This window comes from Leucoraja erinacea, chromosome 21 (genome assembly GCF_028641065.1).
Source record: "Leucoraja erinacea ecotype New England chromosome 21, Leri_hhj_1, whole genome shotgun sequence".
NCBI lineage: Eukaryota > Metazoa > Chordata > Chondrichthyes > Rajiformes > Rajidae > Leucoraja > Leucoraja erinaceus.
Window position 1 is genome coordinate 16,369,950 of NC_073397.1, and position 22,131 is coordinate 16,392,080.

Here is a 22,131-nt window from a genome sequence, read left to right on the forward strand (position 1 = left end):
GAATAAAGGGGTGGCTACATATGAATCACACGGCTGCTAATTAACAGCAGACTTTGACCCGGTTCTCTGGAGAGGGACTGGCTCTCGCTGCCTGGAGCGAGATGTATAAAGGAGATGAGAGGAAGCAGTGTTCAGAATCATGAAGGGTGTTAATGGAGTGGGGGCAGACCTGTTTCCAGTGTTCAGTTCCAGTTTACCTGTTTCCAGTGGTGGGTTGGATGGTAACCACAGTCATAAAATGTATTGGCAAAGAGCTAGGTTGTCATAGACTTTAGACGTTAGAGATACAGCACGGAAACAGGTCCTTCGGCCCACTGAGTCCGTGCCGACCAATGATCACCCCGTACACTAGCACTATCCTACACACTAGGGACAATTTACAATTGTAACCAAAGCCAATTAACCAACAGACCAGTACATCTGGTGTGTTGGAGGAAACCCGAGCACCCGGAGAAAACCCACGCAGTCACAGGGAGAACGTACAAACTCCATACAGACAGCACCTGTCGTCAGGATCGAACCCGGGTCACTGGTGCTGTAAGGCAGCAACTCTACCGCTGCGCCACTGTGTCACCCCTTTAGTTTAGAGACACAGCGTGGATACATGCCCTTCGGCCCATCGAGTCCATGCTGACCAGCGAATACCCGTACACTGGTTCTGCCCTACACGTCAGGGACAATTTACAGAAGCCAATTTACCTACAAACCTGCACGTGTTTCGAATGTGGGAGGAAACCAGGAGAATGTACAAACTCTGTACAGACAGCACACGTAGTCAGGATCAAACGCGGGTTTTTGGCACAGTTGGGCAGCAACGATACCACTGTGCCACCCCTGATGCCGCCCCTAGCCCCTCCACCGCCCATAGAAACAGGCCCTTCAGCCCATTGAGTCAGTGGAGGAATATCTTTAGTCAGAGGGTGGTGAATCTGTGGAATTCATTGCCACAGATGGCGGTGGAGGCCAAGTTATTTTTATGGCGGAGATAGACAGATTCTAGATAAATACACATGTGAGGGGTTATGGGGAGATGGCAGGAGAATGGGGTTGAGATGGAAAGAGATCAGCCATGATTGAATGGCAGAGTAGACTCAATGGGCCAAACAGCCTGATTCTGCTCCTATGACTTGTGTAACTTATGAACTATGCCCTGACCAGCAACCTATTTTAATCCCATTTTTTAAATTCTCACCAAATCCTCCCACTAGCCTGCACACCAGGAGCAAATTTATAGTGGGCCAATCAACCTACCGACCCGCATATCATTGGGATGTGGGAGGAAGCCAGACCACCCTCGCAGAACTAAGACAACATACAGACAACACCCGAGGTCAGGATTGATCCAGGGCCTCTGGTGCAGTGAGGCAGCAGCATTACCTGCTGCACCACCCAGCCCTGTGGGGGGGGGGGGGGGGGGGGAGGGGGGGGGGGGGGGGGGGGGTTGCTTGCTAGGTTCAGTAACCAAGATCCAGGCTGATGGGGTGATGAAAACAGATTCTCCCAAAATAAAAATGAAACGAAGTGCTGGAGTAACTCAGCGGGTCAGGCAGCATCTCGGGAGAACATGGGTGGGCCGTGTTTCAGCTCGGGGGTCTTTCTTCAGAAGAAGGGTCCCAACCCGAACATCTCCTATCCATGTTCTCCAGAGATGTTGCCTGACCCGCTGAGTTACTCCAGCGCTTTGTGTCTTATTTTCTATGTTGGCTCAGTAACGTCGGCTTTACCAGAGATGCACTGGCTCACCTTCCCCTCCCACTGAATGCAGGATAAAATTGGTCTTGATCTGATTTACCACGTTAGCTCATTCCTATGTAATTTGAAAGTCACAGTCGAGTTTTCTGTTTCCACCCCCCCCCCCCCCCCCCCCCCCCCCCCCCCCCCCCCCCCCCCCCCCCAGCTTTATGTCTTGGTACAGTATCTATTTCTTTAAATCATTTACTCTGTGGCCATGTAGTGAAGTTTAAAGCTTCATGTGGATCGGAGATTGGTATGGTTTTTGCTGACTCAACTCAGCAACAGCATCTTCCAATTACACCCAACCCAAGTTCCTAGGAGTAAAGGTAGACAAAAGTGCTGGAGAAACTCAGCGGGTGCAGCAGCATCTATGGAGCGAAGGAAATGGGCAACGTTTCGGCACGAAACGTTGCCCATTTCCTTCGCTCCATAGATGCTGCTGCACCCGCTGAGTTTCTCCAGCACTTTTGTCTAACCTTCGATTTTCCAGCATCTGCAGTTCCTTCTTAAACAAATTCCCAGGAGTAAATATCACCAGCAACATATCCTGGACCACACACATCAAACCAATGCTCAAGAAAGCATACCAATGCCTCTCCTTCCTTGGAAGGCGTAGGAAGTTCGGCATGTCCCCAACAACCCTCACCAACTCCTTCAGGTGCGTCGTGGAAAGCATTTTATCGCGGTGCATCACAGCGTGGTTCGGGAACCGCTCCATCCAAGACTGCAAAGAATTGCAAAGAGTTGTGGACGCAGACCAGACCATCACGCAAACCGACCGCCCTTCCATTGACTCCATCTACACTTGACGTTGCAATGGCATGGCGTCCAGCATCATCAAGGATGAGTCTCTCTCTGGTCACTCCTTCTTCTCCCCTCTCCCATCAGGCAAGAGGGGCAGAAGTGTGACTACGTGGGTTGCTTCTGGGTTCTCCATTTTCCTCCCACACCCGGTTTCCTCCCACATCCGGTTTCCTCCCAAGACGTGCGCAGGTCTGTGGGTTAATTGGCTTCTGTGAATTGTCCATAGTGTGCAGGATCGAATTAGTGTAACTGTGATCGATGGTTGGCACAAACTTGGTGGGCCGAAGGGCCTGTTTCCCTGCTGTATCACACCACTAAGCATGGAAACAGGCCCTTCGGCCCACTGAGTCCATGCTGACCATCGATCACCCATTCACCCTAGTTCTATGTTATCCCACTATTTCATCCACTTCTGTCACACTAGGGGCAATTTACAGAGGGCCCATTAACCTGCAAACCTGCAGGTCTTTGGGAAAGTGGGAGGAAACTGAAGCAGCCGCAGGAAACCCACGTGGTCACTGGGAGAACGTGCAAACTCCACACCGACAGCACCCGAGGTCAGGATCGAACCCGGATCTCTGCAGCTGTGAGGCAGCATTTTTTCCAGTTGCTCCACTGTATTAAGCATGGTTATCAGTCCTGTACTAATGACAAGGATTACAGCTTGTACCCGCCCTTCTAAAATCCATTGGAGTCAAAGAGATAGCAGTTCATAAGCAAAGTGCAATATATATAGCCGTGAGTTTATTATGCAGGACACAGACACCAAAAAACAATTTCTCTGCGTTAGCCTGGGTAATGTGCTCATCTCCTGCTGTTCAGCTTGAAAGGTTTCTGACTTAAAAGCAAGCTGACAGATTCTATTAAGCTCCTCATTCGTACAATTTCAAAAAATAAATTTTGCAAACGTTAAGTATATTTGAAAAGCGGCAGGTTTTTTGGTCTCTGTTGCCGGTCATTATTGGAGTAACGAGTACAATGTTTAGTGGGAGGTTCGGAAATGGAGAGTTAATTGGAGTTGGTCTTGGAGGGGAGGATGCTCCTCAACCCCAGATGAGCATCCTGGACAATACAGCTCACCCCCCTCCATGACACACTGGTCAACCTGAGGAGTACGTACCTTCAGCAACAGACTGGCTCCACCAAGATGCAGCACAGAATGCCACAGGAGATCCTTTATCCCTGCGGCTATCAAACTGTACAACTCCCCACCCCCCTTCTCTCCCTTCTGTCGTGGGATAGACTGACTCGCCTCCTCCGCCCCCCCCCTCCCCAATCTTTGCACATCCCCAATCCTGGACTTACCACCCGTCATTTTAATTTCATGTCTCATTTATCTTGTTGTGTTTTATGACTGTCTGCAGACCAATTTCCCTCCTGAGATAAATAAGGTTCCATCGTATTGCATTGTATCGTTAAGGTTTAACATTGATTGAGGCGCATTAGGTGAGGAAGATCTTATTTCATAGTTGACAAAAGAAAAGCCTGCTGCCTTAGAAAGAGGGTCAGTCAGTAACAGGAGTGATTCTACCCAACCTGCGTTCAAATCAACTGGATAAGAACATTCAAAACCCATTTCTATCTCTTTGTTTATGAATTCTCTGTGTGGGGAGGCAAAGAGAGAAATGGGTATACATACAGCGCTTTCCTTCTGAGCCACCTCTTGATCTTTCACATAGGACTTCACTTTCTGCAGAGGTCACAGGGTGACACAGGTTTAAACTGGAGCCGTTGAACGCAGGGTACTGGTGTAACTCAGCGGGTCAGGCAGCATCCCTGGTGGGCATGGATAGGCGACAGTTTCAGGTCGGGACCCTTCTTCAGCGTTGGTAGAGGAGTCTGAAGAAGGGTCCCCATCTGTAACGTCGCCTATCCTGTGACACCACCTACCCATGTCTGGTCTGAATGAAGTAGGGTCCCGACCCAGTATGTTGCATAAAAAATATCCAGTTTGATGAAGGGTCCCGACCCAAAACATTAAATGCAATGTGTCCAGTCTGAAGAAGGGACCTGACCTATAATGTGACTTTTTCCATGCCAAGCCTGAAGAAGGACCCAGCTCACAACATTGCCTATCTGTGTTCATCCTTCAGAAAGATCCCGATCCAAATGGTCACCTATTTATGTCCACTCTGAAGAAGGGTTCCGTCCCGAAACGTCATCTGTCCACGTCCTCCACAGATGCTGCCTGGCCCGCTGAGTTACTCCAGCACTTTGTGTTTCACGCAGGATTCCAGCATCTGCAGTTCCTCGTGTCTCCGCTTACATTGGAGCTGCCAGGCTTGTCAAAATTAATAAACATTTTAGCATTGCCTGAACTTGTTAAGCAGATATCTTCATCATTTCTTGTAAGTACAAGCTCGGAGGGTATTGATGGGCTGAACTAAACCCCCAGTGCCTTCCACAAGCACCCACTGGCGAAAAATGTAATTAATAGTTTGATATGTATCTTCTTCACAGCATGTCTAGAAGTGTCCAATATCAAGTAGAATTGGATGCAGTTAAGCTTAGTTTAGTTTAGAGATACAGCATGGAAACAGGCCCACCGAGTCTACGCCGACCATCAATCACCCGTTGACACTAGTTATCCCACTGCAAACAAGGGGCAATTTACAGAGGACCAATTAACCTACAAACCCGCACGTCTTTGGGATGTGGGAGGAAACCAGAACAACCAGAGGAGACCCACATGGTCACAGGGAGAACATACAAACTCCGTACAGACAGCACCCATAATCAGGATCGATCCCGGGTCTCTGACGCTGTGAGGCAGCAGCTCTAAAGCTGGGGCACCGTGCCGCCCTCTTCTTGGAGATTTCATGCTCAATTGTGACCCAGATTACTGAAGATGCTTTTATTGAATCTGCTTGTCGGAAGATGGATTTGTACTTGGGCGATAACCAACATAGGCTATTTAACTCATTTTGTATGCTGGAGGCTACATCAATAATTCACATGACGAAGAAAATTGGGATTTGTTATTTGCAAAGCAGAGAGTTGATCTTGTCCCTGGACGGTTATTTTTGCAATTTGCATCTGCATCTACTGTGTCGTTTAGTTTAGTTTAGAGATACAGCGCAGAAACAGGCCCATTGGCCCACCGAGCCCGCACCGACCAGCGATCCCCACACAGTAACACTATTCTACACACACTGGGGAGAATTTACAATTTTACCAGTCCAATTAGCCTACAATCCTGTACATCTCGGCTCGGACAAAACTCTGAACATTAATAGCCAAATAATCTGTTTATTTGCACTTTATCAGTTTAATTATTCATGTGTGGATATATTTATGCAATGTTATATGGACACACTGATCTGTTCTGTATTCGTGCCTACTATATTCTGGTGTGCTAAAGCAAAGCAAGAATTTCATTGTCCTATCAGGGACACATGACAATAAAAAATCTCTTGAACTCTTTGGAGTGTGGGAAGAAAGCAGAGCACCTGGAGAAAACCCACACGGGTCACGGCGAGAACGTAGAAACGAATGTACAAAAATTCTCCCTGGCGCGTAGGGAATGGCTGCAAAAGTGGGATAACATAAAACTAGCGTGAACAGGTGATCAATGGTCAGCGTGGACTTGGTGGGCCAAAGGGCCTGCTTCTTTGCTGTATGTATCATAGTCATACAGTGCGGAAACAGGTCCTTCGGCCCAACTTGCCCGCACCGGCAAACATGTCCCAGCTACACTAGTCCCACCTGCCTGGGCTTGGTCCATAACCCTCCAAACCTGTCCTATCCATGCACCTGTCTAACTGTTTCTTAAACGTTGGGATAGTCCCAGCCTCAACTACCTCATCTGGCAGCTTGTTCCATGCACTTACTACCCTTTGTGTGAAAAAGTTACCCATCAGATTCCGATTATATCTTTCCCCCTTCACCTTATCCGCTGGTCCTCGATTCCCCTACTCTAGGCAAAAGTCGCTGTTCAGCTACCCGATCTATTCCTCTCAGGATTTTGTACACCTCTATAAGATCTCCCCTCATCCTCCTGCGCTCCAAGGAATAGAGACCCAGCCTACTCAACCTCTCCCTATAGCTCACTCCCTCAAGTCCTGCAACTGCCTCGTAAATCTTCTCTGAACCCTTTCAAGCTTGACAATATTTTTCCTATAACATGGTGCCCAGAACTGACCATAATGCGGTCTCACCAATCCATCCATCTTGGGATCCTTTGGTGTTACACTTACTTTTAAACAGTAATAAGATCCATTCAACATCATTCCTTTCTCAGTTTCTCCAGGGTTTTTTCAATCGGAGTGAATTTTTCTTCCCAATTGTTTAACCCTCCCCTGGCTTGCTGCTAACACACTCAGTTGCCATGACAACATTTGCCTATTAAGATTTATGGTTCAATTATTAATTTATTGTGCGATGTAAGTTTGCTACTGAATGCCTTCAAAGGGAAGTTTTATTTTGGATAGATTCATTGAAATTGATATTGTAACTTAGGACCCCTTTGCGAGATAAATAGCTCATCGTTTGTGTGCGTTTGAGGTTGGGTAAATGTAACTGCATGATGCTGGCTGAGTCCAGCTTCAGTTTATTCAGCAGTTCTTGGGTTTGAGCCAAGCTGACTCTTACTGAAAGCTTTTCTCTTGCAAATGCATTGGATCCTTGAGGAACGTTCTGATGCTGGAGCCAACTGTCCTATAAATATGATGTCCCCATTGATATAGATCATGAGAATCGGTAGCATAGGACCACTCGGCACGCTTGAGCCTGTTCTGCAAATTGCCCCGAGTGTGTTGGGAATGTGGATGGGCGAGTAGGTCTGACATGGAACTAGTATGAACGGGTGATCAATGGTCAGCGTGGACTTGGTGGGCCAAAGCTGTTTCCATGCTGTATCTTTGAACCCAAACTAAACTTTCAAAGTCTGCTTCTATCAGCTCTCCACAGAGAACGATCCCCACTTCTCCAATCAAGTCTTACAACTGACATCTCTCATCCTTGGACCTGTTCTTCCCTTCCTAGGGCTTTGCAACTTCATGTTGCCCAGAGTGATCTCTTGATACTGTATGCAATCAGGTGTTTAATACAGGTTTAATGTTAGTGCCTTGATTTTGTTACAATGTTATAACCATTGTCACTTTCCAGAGATGTATGTTGTGAGATATTGTGGATGAGGGATAAGCTTTTAGAGGTATACAGATCATAAGAGGAATAGATTGGGTAAATGCATAGAGTCTCTTGCTCTTGAGAGTTGGGGAATCAAGAACCTGAGGACATGGGTTTAATGTGAGAGGGGGGGGGGGTTGGAGAGATTTAATAAGAGCCCAAGGGGCAGCTTTATTTATTTAAGCAAAGCGTTATACGTGTATGGAACGAGCTACAGGAAGAGGTATTTGAGCCAGCTGTTATCGCAACGTTTATGAAACAGGTACCTGTACATGGTTATGATAGTTTTAAAGAGAATCTGAAAACAAAGAACTGTAGATGCTGGTTTATACCAAAGATAGACACAAAGTGCTGGGTCCCGACCCGAAACGCGTCACCCATTCTTTTTCTCCAGAGATGCTGCCTGACCCGCTGAGTTACTCCAGACTAATGTGAATGGGGCATGTTGGTCAGCATGGGAAAGTTGGGCATTCCATACTGTATCCATGCTGTATGACTCTATTAATGTTTGCAATCTCACTCTTTGCAGATCTTTCGAAGGGCTGACAAGAATGGTGAGTTAACACAATGTTATATTTTAGTAGATTTTGTCCACATCCTATAAACCCTTTACAGGGAATTGACAGTCACATCATGGGCACTGTGTACTAAACTCAACACACTGACATTATACCCACTCATCAGCTTTATAGTATACAAGACCAAGTGGGACCAGGTGGGTCCCTGTCACATGGGAGCTCTGTTCCCCCAACGCAACCAGTTCCCCAATGCAACATTCCACCACTCATCCATAGCCCCCAAGTGCACAGAGGCGGCTCATATCCCCCAGCAACCCTCTCCCCCTCCGGTTCAGCCTCCATCTGCTGGGACAGTGTTCTGTGATTGCAACATTGTTGCAAATGAGATCCCATTGTGACGTCTTAGCTGTAACTGCCACTGCAACTGCCACTGCAGTGTTCAAGTCATTCTTTCTCAAATTGGATTTTGTAAAGTTAAAAATGTGAATAACTTGTAAAATATAACATCAATCTGAATGAAACAATGGAAACACACCACGACAATTGTGAGTAAGGTGGTGCAAAAATTATAGCGCTATCGAGTACCGTTTTGGCGAAATATCAGGATCATACATACACACACACACATAGAAACAAACAAGATGAGAGTTTTAGTAATATATAGATAAATGACACTCATCACACTAATTGAATACCACACACACTAACTAGAAACCATACACACACACTAATTGTATACCATATTATATACACTCACTAACTGTATAGCATACACATACTAACCATATACCATACACACACTCTAACTATTACCGTATACTGTATACCGCACACACACACACACTAACTTTATACACTCACTAACTGTATACATACACACACTAACGATATACCCACCTATATTCGACCTTTATATCATACTACACACACTAACGATATGCCACAGAGTATTAACTGTACACACATTCTGCGCCCTAACGCCCTACGACACAGTCCATACTAACAGCATATCACACTTGGCATATTATCTGTATACCACACACGGCACACTAACTATACAGGCACTCACTGACCTAGGTAAGCGATACATTCCGTGAATGTACGTACAGTAAGTCGTAATCACCATCCTCATCCCCTGCTCAAAGTAACTCGCTGAGCCTGAGCCTGAGCCTGGGTCTTGACCAGAAACGTCACCCATCCATGTTCTCCAGAGTTGCTGCGTGACCCGCTGATTTACTCCAGCACTGTGTTTGTTCATCACTGAGAGTATTAACTGTCTCAGTGGCGTCCGGCTGCAGTCTGGGCACTTTGTGCAGTGCATGGCCTTCTGGGTAAGCACTTCCGCCATTGCCGGCTTGTTTCTGATGTAAGCTCCAGTGATTGTACGGTGTTGTCGAAATGACAAATTTGATTGCCTTGATTGCACTGGTTGACAAACGTCTACAGAAATGAAGCATTAACCATGTTCCCATAACATTCCCCCCGTCCACCCTGGCCAGGAATTGCGTGAATATATTGGATCATGGAACAGTGCAGCACAGGACCAGGCCCACAATGTCCGTCCCATTATAGGAAGGATGTGGAGGCTTTGGAAAAGGTGCAGAGGAGGCTTACCGCAACGATGCCTGGATTAAGGGGTATTAGTTGCAGGGAGAGGCTGGACCTGCTTGGATTGATTTTTCTGGAATGTCAGAGATTGAGGGGAGACCTCATAGAAATATATGAGAGGCATAGAGGGAGTAAACAGTCAGAACCTCTTCCCCAGAATGGGAAAATCACATATTGAAGGACATAACTTTTAGTTTAGTTTATTGTTATTGTCACGTGTATCAAGGTACAGTGAAAAGCTTTTATTTGCATGCTATCCAGTCAGAGAAAAGACTAAACATGAATGCAATCAAGCCGTCCACAGTGCACAGATTGAGCGTGTAACATTCAGTGCAAGGTATGACATTGAAGTCTGCTAAAGTCAAATTGAAGTTAGTTCAAAGGTCTCCAAGGAAGTCCTTAAGGGGAGGGGTAAAGTTTAAAGGAGACGTGTGGGGGAATTATTTTAACGCACAGAGGGTGGTGAGTGCCTGGAATGCACTGCCAGGGAGGCAGAAACGATAGTGGTGTTTAAGGTACTTTTAGATAGGCACATGGTTATGCAGGGAAATGGATTATGTGCAGGCGGATAGCGATGGTCTTGGCATCACATTCAGCACAGACATTGTGGGCCGAAGGGCCTTTCCCTGTGCTGTACTGTTCTAGAAACATAGAAAATAGGTGGAGGAGGAGGCCATTATGCCCTTCGAGCCAGCAGCGCCATTCATTGCGATCATGGCTGATCGTCCCCAATCAATAACCCGTGCCTGCTTTCTCCCCATATCCCTTGACTCCACTAGCCCCTAGGGCTCTATCTAACTCTCTTAAATCCATCCAGTGATTTGGCCTCCACTGCCCTCTGTGGCAGGGAATTCCACAAATTCACAACTCTCTGGGTGAAAAAGTTTTTTCTCACCTCAGTCTTCAATGGGCTCCCCTTTATTCTATGTTGTGTGTTCTAACGTGATACATCACGCCCAGCCGAACTAATCTCTGCCCGCACATGACGGGGCTAAAATCTACCCGATCTTCCGAAACCTGGCGGATAAGTTCACTGCCTGCCTTGCCTGACTCTTACAGACGATGGGAAACTGTCCTTCGATGAGTTTAAGGCGTACTTTGCCGATGGGGTACTGAGCACTGAAGAATTGCGGGAGCTGTTTCACAAGATTGATAAGCACCACACTGAGTAAGTACCACTCTTGGCATCGGCATCCCAGGGATGAGTGGGTTAACATACGATGAGCGTTTGACGGCACTGGGCCTGTACTCGTTGGAGTTTAGAAGAAAGTGGGGGGACCGCATTGAAACGTACAAAACAGTGAAAGGCTTGGATAGAGTGGATGTGGAGAGGATGTTTCCACTAGTGGGAGAGTCTAGGACTGGAGGTCATAGCCTCAGAATTAAAGGACGTTCTTTTCGGAAGGTGACGAGGTGGAATTTCTTTAGTCAGAGGGTGGTGAATCTGTGGAATTCTTTGCCACAGAAGGCAAAGACCGCCAGCAGGATTATTGGTGCTCCACTCCCTTTCCTGCTGGACATATACAGGAAGAGATGTATCAGCAGAGCCATCTCCATCATCAAAGACCCCTACCACCCATCGCATCACATATTCTCCATCCTGCCATCTGGGAAGAAGTACAGGAGCATTAGCTGCAAAACCAGCAGGATGCTCCTCAGCTTCTTCCCGCAGGCTATAAGACTGATAAACGGACTTTGCCCCCTGCCAAAGTATCGCGCACCAACCATCAACCTGGACACACTGCAGCAGAGCCACTGTCGTGCTGCTGCTGATCGGAACGCCTGTTGATGTTTAGTAGAGAGTAGAGTGTTTAATTTGTTCATGATATATGTATTTTTATTTCTATTTATTGTTTACTGCACACTGAATGGACACTGGTTGAGCAACGTTTTTTTGTTTCCTCTGGGTATGTGAGTACTCAGGAAAATGACAATAAAGATATACTATACCATACTATACTGTGGAGGCCAAGTCAGTGGATGTATTTAAGGCAGAGATAGATAAATTCTTGATTAGTACGGGTGTCAGAGGTTATGGGAAGAAGGCAGGAAAATGGTGTGAGGAGGGGGAGACAGATCAGCTATGAGTGAATGGCGGAGTGCACTTGATGGGCCGAATTCTGCTCCTATCACTTATGATCATCCTGCAGAATCTGGGGTAAGGATGGTGTGGTTCTGGCCTGGGCCTATGTGGGGATGACGGGGGGAAAGCAGCAACTCTACCGCTGCACCACAATGCCGCCCTCTTGGTGTAGCTTTGACTCTCAGTGGGCTGCTCGGTGGCGCAGCGGTAGAGTTGCTGCTCCAGAGACCCAGGTTCGATCCTGACTACGGGTGCTTGTCCCTACGGAGTTTGTATGTTCTCCTCGTGCCCTGCGTAGGTTTTCTCAGAGAACTTCGGTTTCCTCCCACACTCCAAAGGCAGAGAGGTTTATAGGTTTATTGGCTTGGTATAAATGTAAACACTGTCCCTAGTATAGTGTGGTGTTAATGTGCGGAGATCGCTGGTTGGTGCGGACCCGGTGAGACGAAGGGCCTGTTTGCACGCTGTATCTCGAAACTAAAAAAAACTAGGTCACGTTCATATCTTAAATTGAGTTTACTGATTTGAATTTGTTCATGTTCCTAAGGTATAGGAGCAGAATTAGGCCATTCAACCCATCAACCCATTCAATCATTGCTGATCTATTGTTCACTCTCAACCCTATTCTCCTGCCTTCTCCCCATAACCCCTGACATCCTTACTAATTAAAAATCTATCAATCTCTGCCGTACAAATACTCAAAGACTTGGCCTCTACGTCCGTCTGTGGCAAAGACTTCCACAGATTCACCATCCTCTGACTAAAGAAATTCCTCCTCATCTCCTGCTTAAAGGTGTGTTCTTTTGTTCTCAGGGCACGGCCTCTGGTCCTAGACTCTCCCACTAGTGGAAACATCCTCTCCACATCCCTCTATCCAGGTGAAAATTTGACATTGCTGCATCTGATTCTTACATGTCAGGGGCTATGGGGAGAAGGCAGGAGAAAGGGGTTGAGAGGGAAAGTAGACTTGAAGGGCCGAATGGCCTAAATCTGCTCCTATGACTTATGAACTTATTTTGAACATAGAACATAAAAAGTACAGCACAGGAACAGGCCCTTTGGCCCATAAACGCCGTGCTGAACATAATACCAAGGCCTGGACATGATCCATATCCATATTGTGATTGACGTTTTGAATAATTTAAATTATTGCTTGTGCTCTTCTAATTTAATTTTTTTAATCCTTACAACAGCAACTTGGATACAGAAGAATTGTGTGGTAAGTCACAAGTATTTCATTCCCTTTCAGTTCTGCCACTTCTTGTTGCTGTTTTATTTCACTCTGCCACTCTGTGTGTTTTGGATTCATCCCAGGGACCAGCGAGCGCCTATATTCAGGCCCTTTAACAACCTCCTCATCCTCAATGGCGTTTGCTCGGAAGAGACACTTCTTCCACGGACTCAGGCAACCTGTCAAAGCAGATCCTTCAACCTGAAAGACAGACGTCACTGGCGGGCCTTTTGCCGGGACATGTTGAGCGAAGATGTGCGTCATTAGTTTGTGACCCGTTCATGGTGTGGAGGGCAAGCAGTGGGCAGAGAATGCAAATCATTCACCCTCTGCTCCAGTCTCCTTGTCGCCCGCCTGCAGAGGTTGCAGAATCAGCCAGGAAGTGTCAGTTCGGCCCATCGTTCCTATGCTGGTCAACGGTAGATTGATCGGTAACCCTGCAGGTTGTGGTTCTTCCAGTTCTCCCGCAGGTTCAGTGGGCTTGTAGGAAGGATTCTATCTCCATCAACCCCTTTTGGACAACCCTGTGGGTGGAGAGGGAAAGATAGGTCAGCCCTGATGGAATGGCAGAGTAGATTTGATGGGCCAAATGGGCTAACTATGCGCTAATGACTAATGAACTGATGGTAGCACAATGGCGCAGCAGGTAGAGCCGCTGCCTCACAGCACCAGAGACCCGGGTTCGATCCTGACCCTGGGTGCTGCCTGTGTGGAGTTTGCATGTTCTTCCTGCTACTGCATGGGCTTCCTTTGTGTGTCCGATTTCCTCCCACGTCACAAAAATGTGCGGATTAGTAGGTTGATTGGCCTCTGTAAATTGCCCCTAGCATGTAGGAAGTGGATGGGAAAGTGGGATAACATAAATAGTGTGAGCGGGTGATCGATGGTCGGCGTGGACTCGGTGGGCCGAAGGGCCTGTTTCCATGCTGTATCACTAAACTAAACTAAACTAAACTAAACTAAACTAAACTAAACTAAACTAAACTAAATTAAACTAAAGAACTTCACACTACCAACATTGATTGAGCTACGAAGGTAGACAAAAATGCTGGAGAAACTCAGCGGGTGAGGCAGCATCTATGGAGCGAGGGAAATAGGCAACGTTTCGGCTCGAAACCCTTCTTCAGACTGATGTGAGGGTGGGGGGGGTGGGGCGGGAAGATGAAAGGAAGAGGTGAAGCCAGTGGGCTGAGGGGAGAGCTGAGAAGGGGAGGAGAAAGTAGGGACTACCTGAAATTAGAGGTCAATGTTCGTACTGCTGGGGTGTAAACTGCCCAAGCAAAATATGAGGTGTTGCTCCTCCAATTTACGGTGGTCCTCACTTTGGTCATGGAGGAGGTCCAGGACAGAAAGGTCGGATTCGGAATTGGAGGGGGAGTTGAAGTGCTGAGCCACCGGGAGATCAGGTTGGTTATTGTGAACCTGATTGAACAACATTATATTTTCTCACTAGTTTAATAGTCCCATAACACTCTATAGTCAAACGCGCAAATCACAGTGAAATTATTTTTCCAGTTGCCAGATTTGGCGTCATTACCAAAGTCCGGTTCACGTGCTAGGTTTTATGGAGCGGCACCTGATCCTGGCGAGCCCCGGGATCGTTCCTCTTCTCCTTTCTCTGTCATAGAAACATAGAAAATAGGTGCAGGAGTAGGCCATTCGGCCCTTCGAGCCTGCACCGCCATTCAATATGATCATGGCTGATCATCCAACTCAGTATCCTGTACCTGCCTTCTCTCCATACCGCCTGATCCCTTTAGCCATAAGGGCCACATCTAACTCCCTCTTAAATATAGCCAATGAACTGGCCTCAACTACCCTCTGTGGCAGAGAATTCCAGAGATTCACCACTCTCTGTGTGAAAAATGTTTTCCTCATCTCAGTCCTAAAAGATTCCCCCTTATCCTTAAACTGTGACCCCTTAGCTGAAGATATTCAGTTGCAAAAATAGCAATCCTTCATCCATCCTTCCAGCTATGATTTAAGCCTGTGTCTCAGTCATTACCTGCCTCTCAAAGGGAAATCGGTCCTTTTTGTTTGGCCTAATGGGACCTCTCACGATTTTATGCACCTCAATTAACTCTCTCGTCGCTCTCCTTTCTTGCAAAGTAACCAGGCTCGGCAAAAAATCTCCCTCCTCCATAACACCATATTTGTTATCCATGATGAGAATGGATGCGATGGGCCTTTCTGGTACACGTGGTAATAAAGAATGATGCCATTGGACCATCAACATCATTCCACACTTACCGGGGAGCAACATGGTTGTCATGAGCGCGGGAGTCTCCAGGAAGTCCACGTTATTCCTCTGGAAGGTCTTGCTGCGGTTCGCTTGCAAGTGGCTGAGGGTTGGTTTTCCACAGGGCAAGAGAAAAAAAACAGATGTTAAATGACTCAACAATCCGTTACATGAACACAGAGCAGCGACACTTACTTTAGTTTAGAGATACAGCGCGGAAAAGGGCCCTTTGGCCCACTGAATCCGTGCCGACCAGCGATCAACATCCTACCTACTACGGACAATTTACAATTTTACAGAAGCTAATTAGCCTACAAACCTGTACGGAGCACCCGGTGAAAAGCCACGTGGTCACAGAGAGAACGTGCAAACTCCGTACAGACAGCACCCGTGGGTCAGGATTGAACCTGGGTCTCTGGCGCTGTGAGGCAGTGACTCTACCGTTGCGCCACAGCGCCGCCTCTGGACATCCTGCATCCACACTCTGATATAATGAGATTAAAAATGATACTAGTTGCTTTGTGTAAGAGCGAATTGGAAACTGTGACTTTTGTTTTCACAGAGTATTTTTCGGAGCACATGGGAGAGTTTGAAAGTGTCCTGTCTGCATTGGACCAACTTAATATCTCCATTCTCAAGGCCATGGACAAAACCAAGAAGGTACGTTGCAATCTGGGTAGAGTTCAAGCAATCAAGTCCCAGAGAGGTTGCCATTCCTTAATAACATTCCCACTCCTCTTCTATGTTCCAAATACCTGCTATGTGATCCCATGCAACCTCTCCTCAGTCTTTAGACTTTAGAGATACAGCGCGGGAACAGGCCCTTCAGCCCACCGAGTCCATGCTGACCAGTGATCCTCACACACTGACACTATCCTACACTACTCCGTACAGGTAGCACCCGTGGTCAGGATTGAACCCTGGGGTCTCTGGCGCTGTAAGGCAGCAACTCTACCGCTGCGCTGCTGTGTGCTTGATTGAATACGAGGCCACTGCAGTCCAACTGTGGCTTTTCATCAATAGATCACTGAAGCACAATGTGCTCATTAGGTTTCTAGCTGTTGCGAATCTCGCATTAGCTGAAGATATTCAGTTGCAAAAATAGCAACGTGATGGAAATACTCCTCCATCATTATTCTCCCTGCTTCTAACCACAGGTTTGGAAGTAGCGACCCCTGCATAGGAATTTAATTGCACACTGCATGTTTTTATGACTAGCAGCAGAAAATCGATCACAAAATGTTGCTGAAGATTCGATATGCATGGTGACATTTGTTCACTGGTCTCTGGGAGAGCGATGGAGTCATTGAGAGAGCATCACCCTCACAGTCTGTAATCAAGACTGAATTGTGTTTATTCGGCAGATACAGTAATGGTGTCTTAAGAGGTTTTTAGATAGACAGGCAATATGGATCTTGTTCCGGTCGATGAAAACTCTTTAGACTTTAGAGAAACAGCATGGAAACAGGCCCTTCGGCCCACCAGGTCTGCACCGACCAGCAATCGCCCCACACACTAGCACTATCCTACACACTAGGGACAATTTACACTTCAGAGGCAGAGTGAAGTGCAGGTGGATTCAATGGTGGGGAGTCTGGTCTGTGTGATGGACAGTTCTCCACCTGCAACTTTCTACAATTTCTTGCAGTCATTTACTTTAGATTTTAGAGATACAGCGTAGAACCTTTGGCCCACTGAGTTCTTTGCAGACCAGCGATCACCCCCATACATTTTACAACTTAACCTATAGTGTGATAGGAAACCAGAGCACCCGGAGAAAACCCACGCAGTCACAGGGAGAATATACAAACACCGCACAGGCAGCACCTGGTTTCAGGATCGAACTCGACTGTGCCACCCAGTTTAGTGAGTTTAGTTTAGTTTATTATTGACACGTCTACCGAGGTACAGTGTAAAGCTTCTGGTTAAGTGCTATCCCGACAGGGAAAAGTCCTTGTATGATTACAAACAAAACCCATAAGTACACAGGTAGAACATGCAACCTCCTTACAGACAGAACCCGTAGTCAGGATCGAACCCGGGTCCCCGGTGCTGTAGGGTTCTTTAGGACATCTTTAGGTTTAGGATTATTGTTGTCATGTGTACCGAGGTACTGTGAAAAGCTGTGAAAAGCGTCCTGTCCAATCTGATATAGATATACCATACATGAATACAATAAGTTAAACTCAAGTACAATAGGTGGAGCAAAGGAGAAGATACTTTGCAGAATATGGTTCTCAGCATTGTAGCACGTCAGTTCCATAGACTTCAGTCATCGAAGGCTTTGCCCACAGACCACACTTCACAAAACTCTTAGCCTTACTACATCTCTCATCATTTAAAACATCACTCTAATCTTTCCTCATTTAGTTAACCGAATGAACTCTGATGTACATGCACTCAAGTATGTACACGAGAAACATAGAAACGTAGAAACATAGAAAATAGGTGCAGGAGTAGGCCATTCGGCCCTTCGAGCCTGCACCGCCATTTAATATGATCATGGCTGATCATCCAACTCAATATCCTGTACCTGCCTTCTCTCCATACCGCCTGATCCCTTTAGCCACACGGGCCACATCTAACTCCCTCTTAAATATAGCCAATGAACTGGCCTCAACTACCTTCTGTGGCAGAGAATTCCAGAGATTCACCACTCTCTGTGTGAAAAATATTTTCCGCATCTCGGTCCTAAAAGATTTCCCCCTTATCCTTAAACTGTGACCCCTTGTTCTGGACTTCCCCAACATCGGGAACAATCTTCCTGCATCTAGCCTGTCCAACCCCTTAAGAGTTTTGTAAGTTTCTATAAGATCCCCCCTCAATCTTCTAAATTCTAGCGCGTACAAACCAAGTGTATCCAGTCTTTCTTCATATGAAAGTCCTGACATCCCAGGAATCAGTCTGGTGAACCTTGTCTGTACTCCCTCTATGGCAAGAATGCCTTTCCTCAGATTAGGAGACCAAAACCGTACGCAATATTCCAGGTGTTGTCTCACCAAGACCCTGTACAACTGCAGTAGAACTTCCCTGCTCCTATACTCAAATCCTTTTGCTATGAATGCTAACATACCATTGGCTTTCTTCACTGCCTGCTGCACCTGCATGCCTACTTTTAATGGCTGGTGTACCATGAAACCCAGGTCTCGTTGCATCTCCCCTTTTCCTAATCGGCCACCATTCAGATAATAGTCTACTTTCCTGTTTTTGCCACCAAAGTGGATAACCTCACATTTATCGACATTATACTGCATCTGCCAAGCATTTGCCCACTCACCCAGCCTATCCAAGTCACCTTGCATCCTCCTCACAGCTAACACTGTCCCCCCAGCTTCATGTCATCCGCAAACCTGGAGATGTTGCATTCAATTCCTTCGTCCAAATCATTAATTTATATTGTAAATAGCTGGGGTCCCAGCACTGAGCCTTGCGGTACCCCACTAGTCACTGCCTGCCATTGTGAAAAGGACCCGTTTACTCCTACTCTTTGCTTCCTGTCTGCCAGCCAGTTCTCTATGCACATCAATACCGAACTCCCCATACCGTGTGCTTTAAGTTTGTATACTAATCTCTTATGTGGGACCTTGTCGAAAGCCTTCTGAAAGTCCAGATATAACACATCCACTGATTCTCCCTTATCCACTCTACTAGTTACATCCTCGAATGTTTAGGTTTAGGTCTTAGGTTTAGGAAAGTATGTTTGACCGTCCCGATGTCGGAGTTTTGATCATCCTGACGAGAGGGCATGTACATCGGACCGTCCGTAGCGGCAACTACAGAGGGTTTATGGCCCCGACCACGGGTGAACAAAGGCGGAGGACTGGCTGAACTTTGTTGTCTCCCACCACAGTGAAGAATGCTGTGGTGTTAAATCTTATTGTGTATTGTGTGTTCTTTTTAAGTGTATCGCTGCTGGCAAATTCATTTCACTGCACCTTCGGGTGCTTGTGACGAATAAAATTGACTTTGACTATGAGGTCTATTATTGTCACATGTTCTGAGGTACAGTGAAAGGCTTTGTATTGCATGCTATCCATGCAAATCAAATACAATCAGTTCAAACTCAAGTGTAATAGATAGGACAAAGGGGAAGACACAGAGAGTGCAGAATATAGTTCTCAGCATTGTAGCACAGTGTAATTCTCAGCATTGTTGTCCAGTGACAAAAGTCCAATGTCTGCAATGGGGTAGAGGTGAATCGGACAGTACCCCAGCTTACAGATGCCTGGTAACAGTGGAGAAGAAGCTGTTCCTGGGTCTGGTGGTTCGCAATTTCAAGCTTCTGTATCATCAGTTCATTGAGTGCAGGGAGAAGGAATGACGGGGGTGGGACAAGTCATGGATTATGTTGGCTGCTTTTCCAAGGCAACGAGGTTACTAAAAGTGTTGATGCATGGTGATATATTTCACCGTACCCTAGTCTGTGGCAAATAAAGTACCATTGAACCATTGCAGTGTAGATGGAGTGAATGGTGGGGAGTCTCGTCTATGTGATGGACTGGGCTACATCCACAACTCTGCAATATCTTGCGGTCTTGTTCCTGACTGAGCCTTCATCTGTTTACTAGGAATACCAGAGCTCGTCGATGCTGGAGCAGTTTGTGACTCGTTTCCTGCTGCGTGAGACCATGGAGCAGCTCCAGTCTCTCCAGGGATCCCTGGAGTGTGCAATGGACACCATTGAGGAGCAGACCAGTCGAGAGAGGTGGGTCACCCATCTCCACACACCCACTGCTGAGCCCGCAATGCAGCTCGTGACTCACACTAAACCAGTGAGCCAGCACATCATCACCACTCACATAGCAAACTTGTCTTAGCCTTTAGAGATACAGCGCGGAAACAGGCCCTTCAGCCCACCGAGCCTGTGCTGTCCGGCAATCACCCCGCGCACTAGCACTATCCTACACACGAGGGACAATTTACAGAAGCCAATTAACCTTCAAACCTGCACGTCTTTGGAGTGTGGGAGAGTGCCGACCAAGATGCCCAGCCCTTCTGCTCGCCTCATTTGCCTACCCATTAGCCTAAAAACCCATTCAGAATTAGTGTAGGAAGGAACTGTAGATGCTGGTTTACACCAAAGATAGACACAAAATGCTGCAGTTACAGTGGATCGGGTAGTATCTCACGAGAAAAGGAATAGTTGACTACTAGCCACATGTTCCCATCTCCACCCCTTTCCGCTTTCCACAGAGACTGTTCCCTCCGCAACTCCCTGGTCAACTTGTCCCTTCCCACCCAAACCACCCCCTCCCCAGGTACTTTCCCCTGCAACCGCATGAGATGCAACACCTGTCCCTTTACCTTCCCCCCTCGACTCCGTCCAAGGATCCCAAGGTTCATTTGCACCTCCTCCAACCTCATCTACTGTATCCACTGTTCCAGGTGTGGACTCCTGTATATCGGCGAGATCAAGCTCAGGCTTGGCGATCGTTTCGCTGAACACCTCCACCTAGTCTGCCTTAACCTAACTGATCTCCCGGTTGCTCAACACTTTAACTCCCCCTCCCCATTCCCACACTGACCTTTCTGCCCTGAGACTCCTCCATTGTCAGAGCAAATTGGAGGAACAGCACCTCATATTTCACTTGGGCAGCTTACACCCCAGCAGTATGAACATTGACTTCTCTAACTTCAAGTAGCCCTTGCTTTCCCTCTCTCTCCATCCCCTCCCCCTTCCCAGTTCTCCGACCAGTCTTACTGTCACCGACTACATTTTATCTCTGTACCGCCCACTCCACTGACATCAGTCTGAAGATGGGTATCGACCCAAACCGTCACCTATTCCTTCGCTCCATAGATGCTGCCTCACCGGCTGACTTTCTCCAACATTTTTGGCTACTTTAGATAGCTCACATATTCCTAGTTATGTACAATTATTGACCAACTCAGAACTACCCTAACCTAGAAAAATTAATAGATTATTATTTCCACCTAGATTCCTTCCTCTAGCTTCACAATTCGTAACCTCAATCCTTTTGTCTCGCACCTTCTGTAATTTCTCCATCTTTTTTCCCCCATCATCTGCCTATCAAATGCCTCCCTCATCTGTATCAACCTATTACCTGCCAGGCTTTGTCCTGTCCCTTCCTCTCTTCCAGCTTTCTCCACCCCTGACTAAAATCAGACTGAAGAAGGGTCCTGACCCGAAACGTCACCTATCCCGCTGCCTGTCCCACTGAGTTACTCCAGCACTTTAAGTCTTAGATTGTTAAATAGTTTGTCATAGTCAGAATTCACACTAACAAGCAAACCTGCACATAACGATCTATGTGTCCTGCTCCGAGCTGGTACTGATCCTTAACTAATTGGTAATAAGTTACAAACCTGCTTAGAATTAGCACCAAAAGAATGGTCTTGATCCAAAAAGTCACCTATTCCTTCTATCCAGAGATGCTGCCTGACCCGTTGAGTCACTCCAGTATTTTTGCGTTTATCTTCGGTGTAAACCAGCATCTGCAGTTCCTTCCTACACATTCTTGCAATTTAATTTAATAGTATCATAGCTCAATGCCGCCACCGACAGGTACTTAGTGGTAGTGCTCCCCCTGTCACCGTGCAGAGAAAATAATCTTGACTTTGCTTGGAGACACAAGGAATTGCAGACGCTAGTTTATTTTTTAAAAGACACAAAGTGCTGGAGTAACTCAGAGGGTCAGGCAACAGGTCTGGAGAACTTAGACAGATGATATTGTAGGTTGTTATTAGATGGATAACTTCGTCAGGAATGGGCAGCTAACACAAGACTTTAGAGATACAGCACGGAAACAGGCCCTTTGGCCCACCT

At 46.8% G+C, this 22,131-nt stretch overlaps 1 protein-coding gene across 1 annotated transcript in view; it reads left to right on the forward strand.

Moving 5' to 3' along the window:
- LOC129707296 (N-terminal EF-hand calcium-binding protein 1-like) overlaps positions 1 to 22,131 on the forward strand; it is a 70,981-nt gene that overhangs the window by 25,349 nt on the left and 23,501 nt on the right. The window contains exons 2-6 of the mRNA XM_055652231.1: positions 8,195 to 8,219; positions 10,851 to 10,959; positions 13,068 to 13,093; positions 15,907 to 16,004; positions 19,913 to 20,049. Of these exons, the coding sequence (XP_055508206.1) occupies positions 8,195 to 8,219; positions 10,851 to 10,959; positions 13,068 to 13,093; positions 15,907 to 16,004; positions 19,913 to 20,049 (395 nt within the window). The remainder of the gene's footprint in view (positions 1 to 8,194; positions 8,220 to 10,850; positions 10,960 to 13,067; positions 13,094 to 15,906; positions 16,005 to 19,912; positions 20,050 to 22,131) is intronic.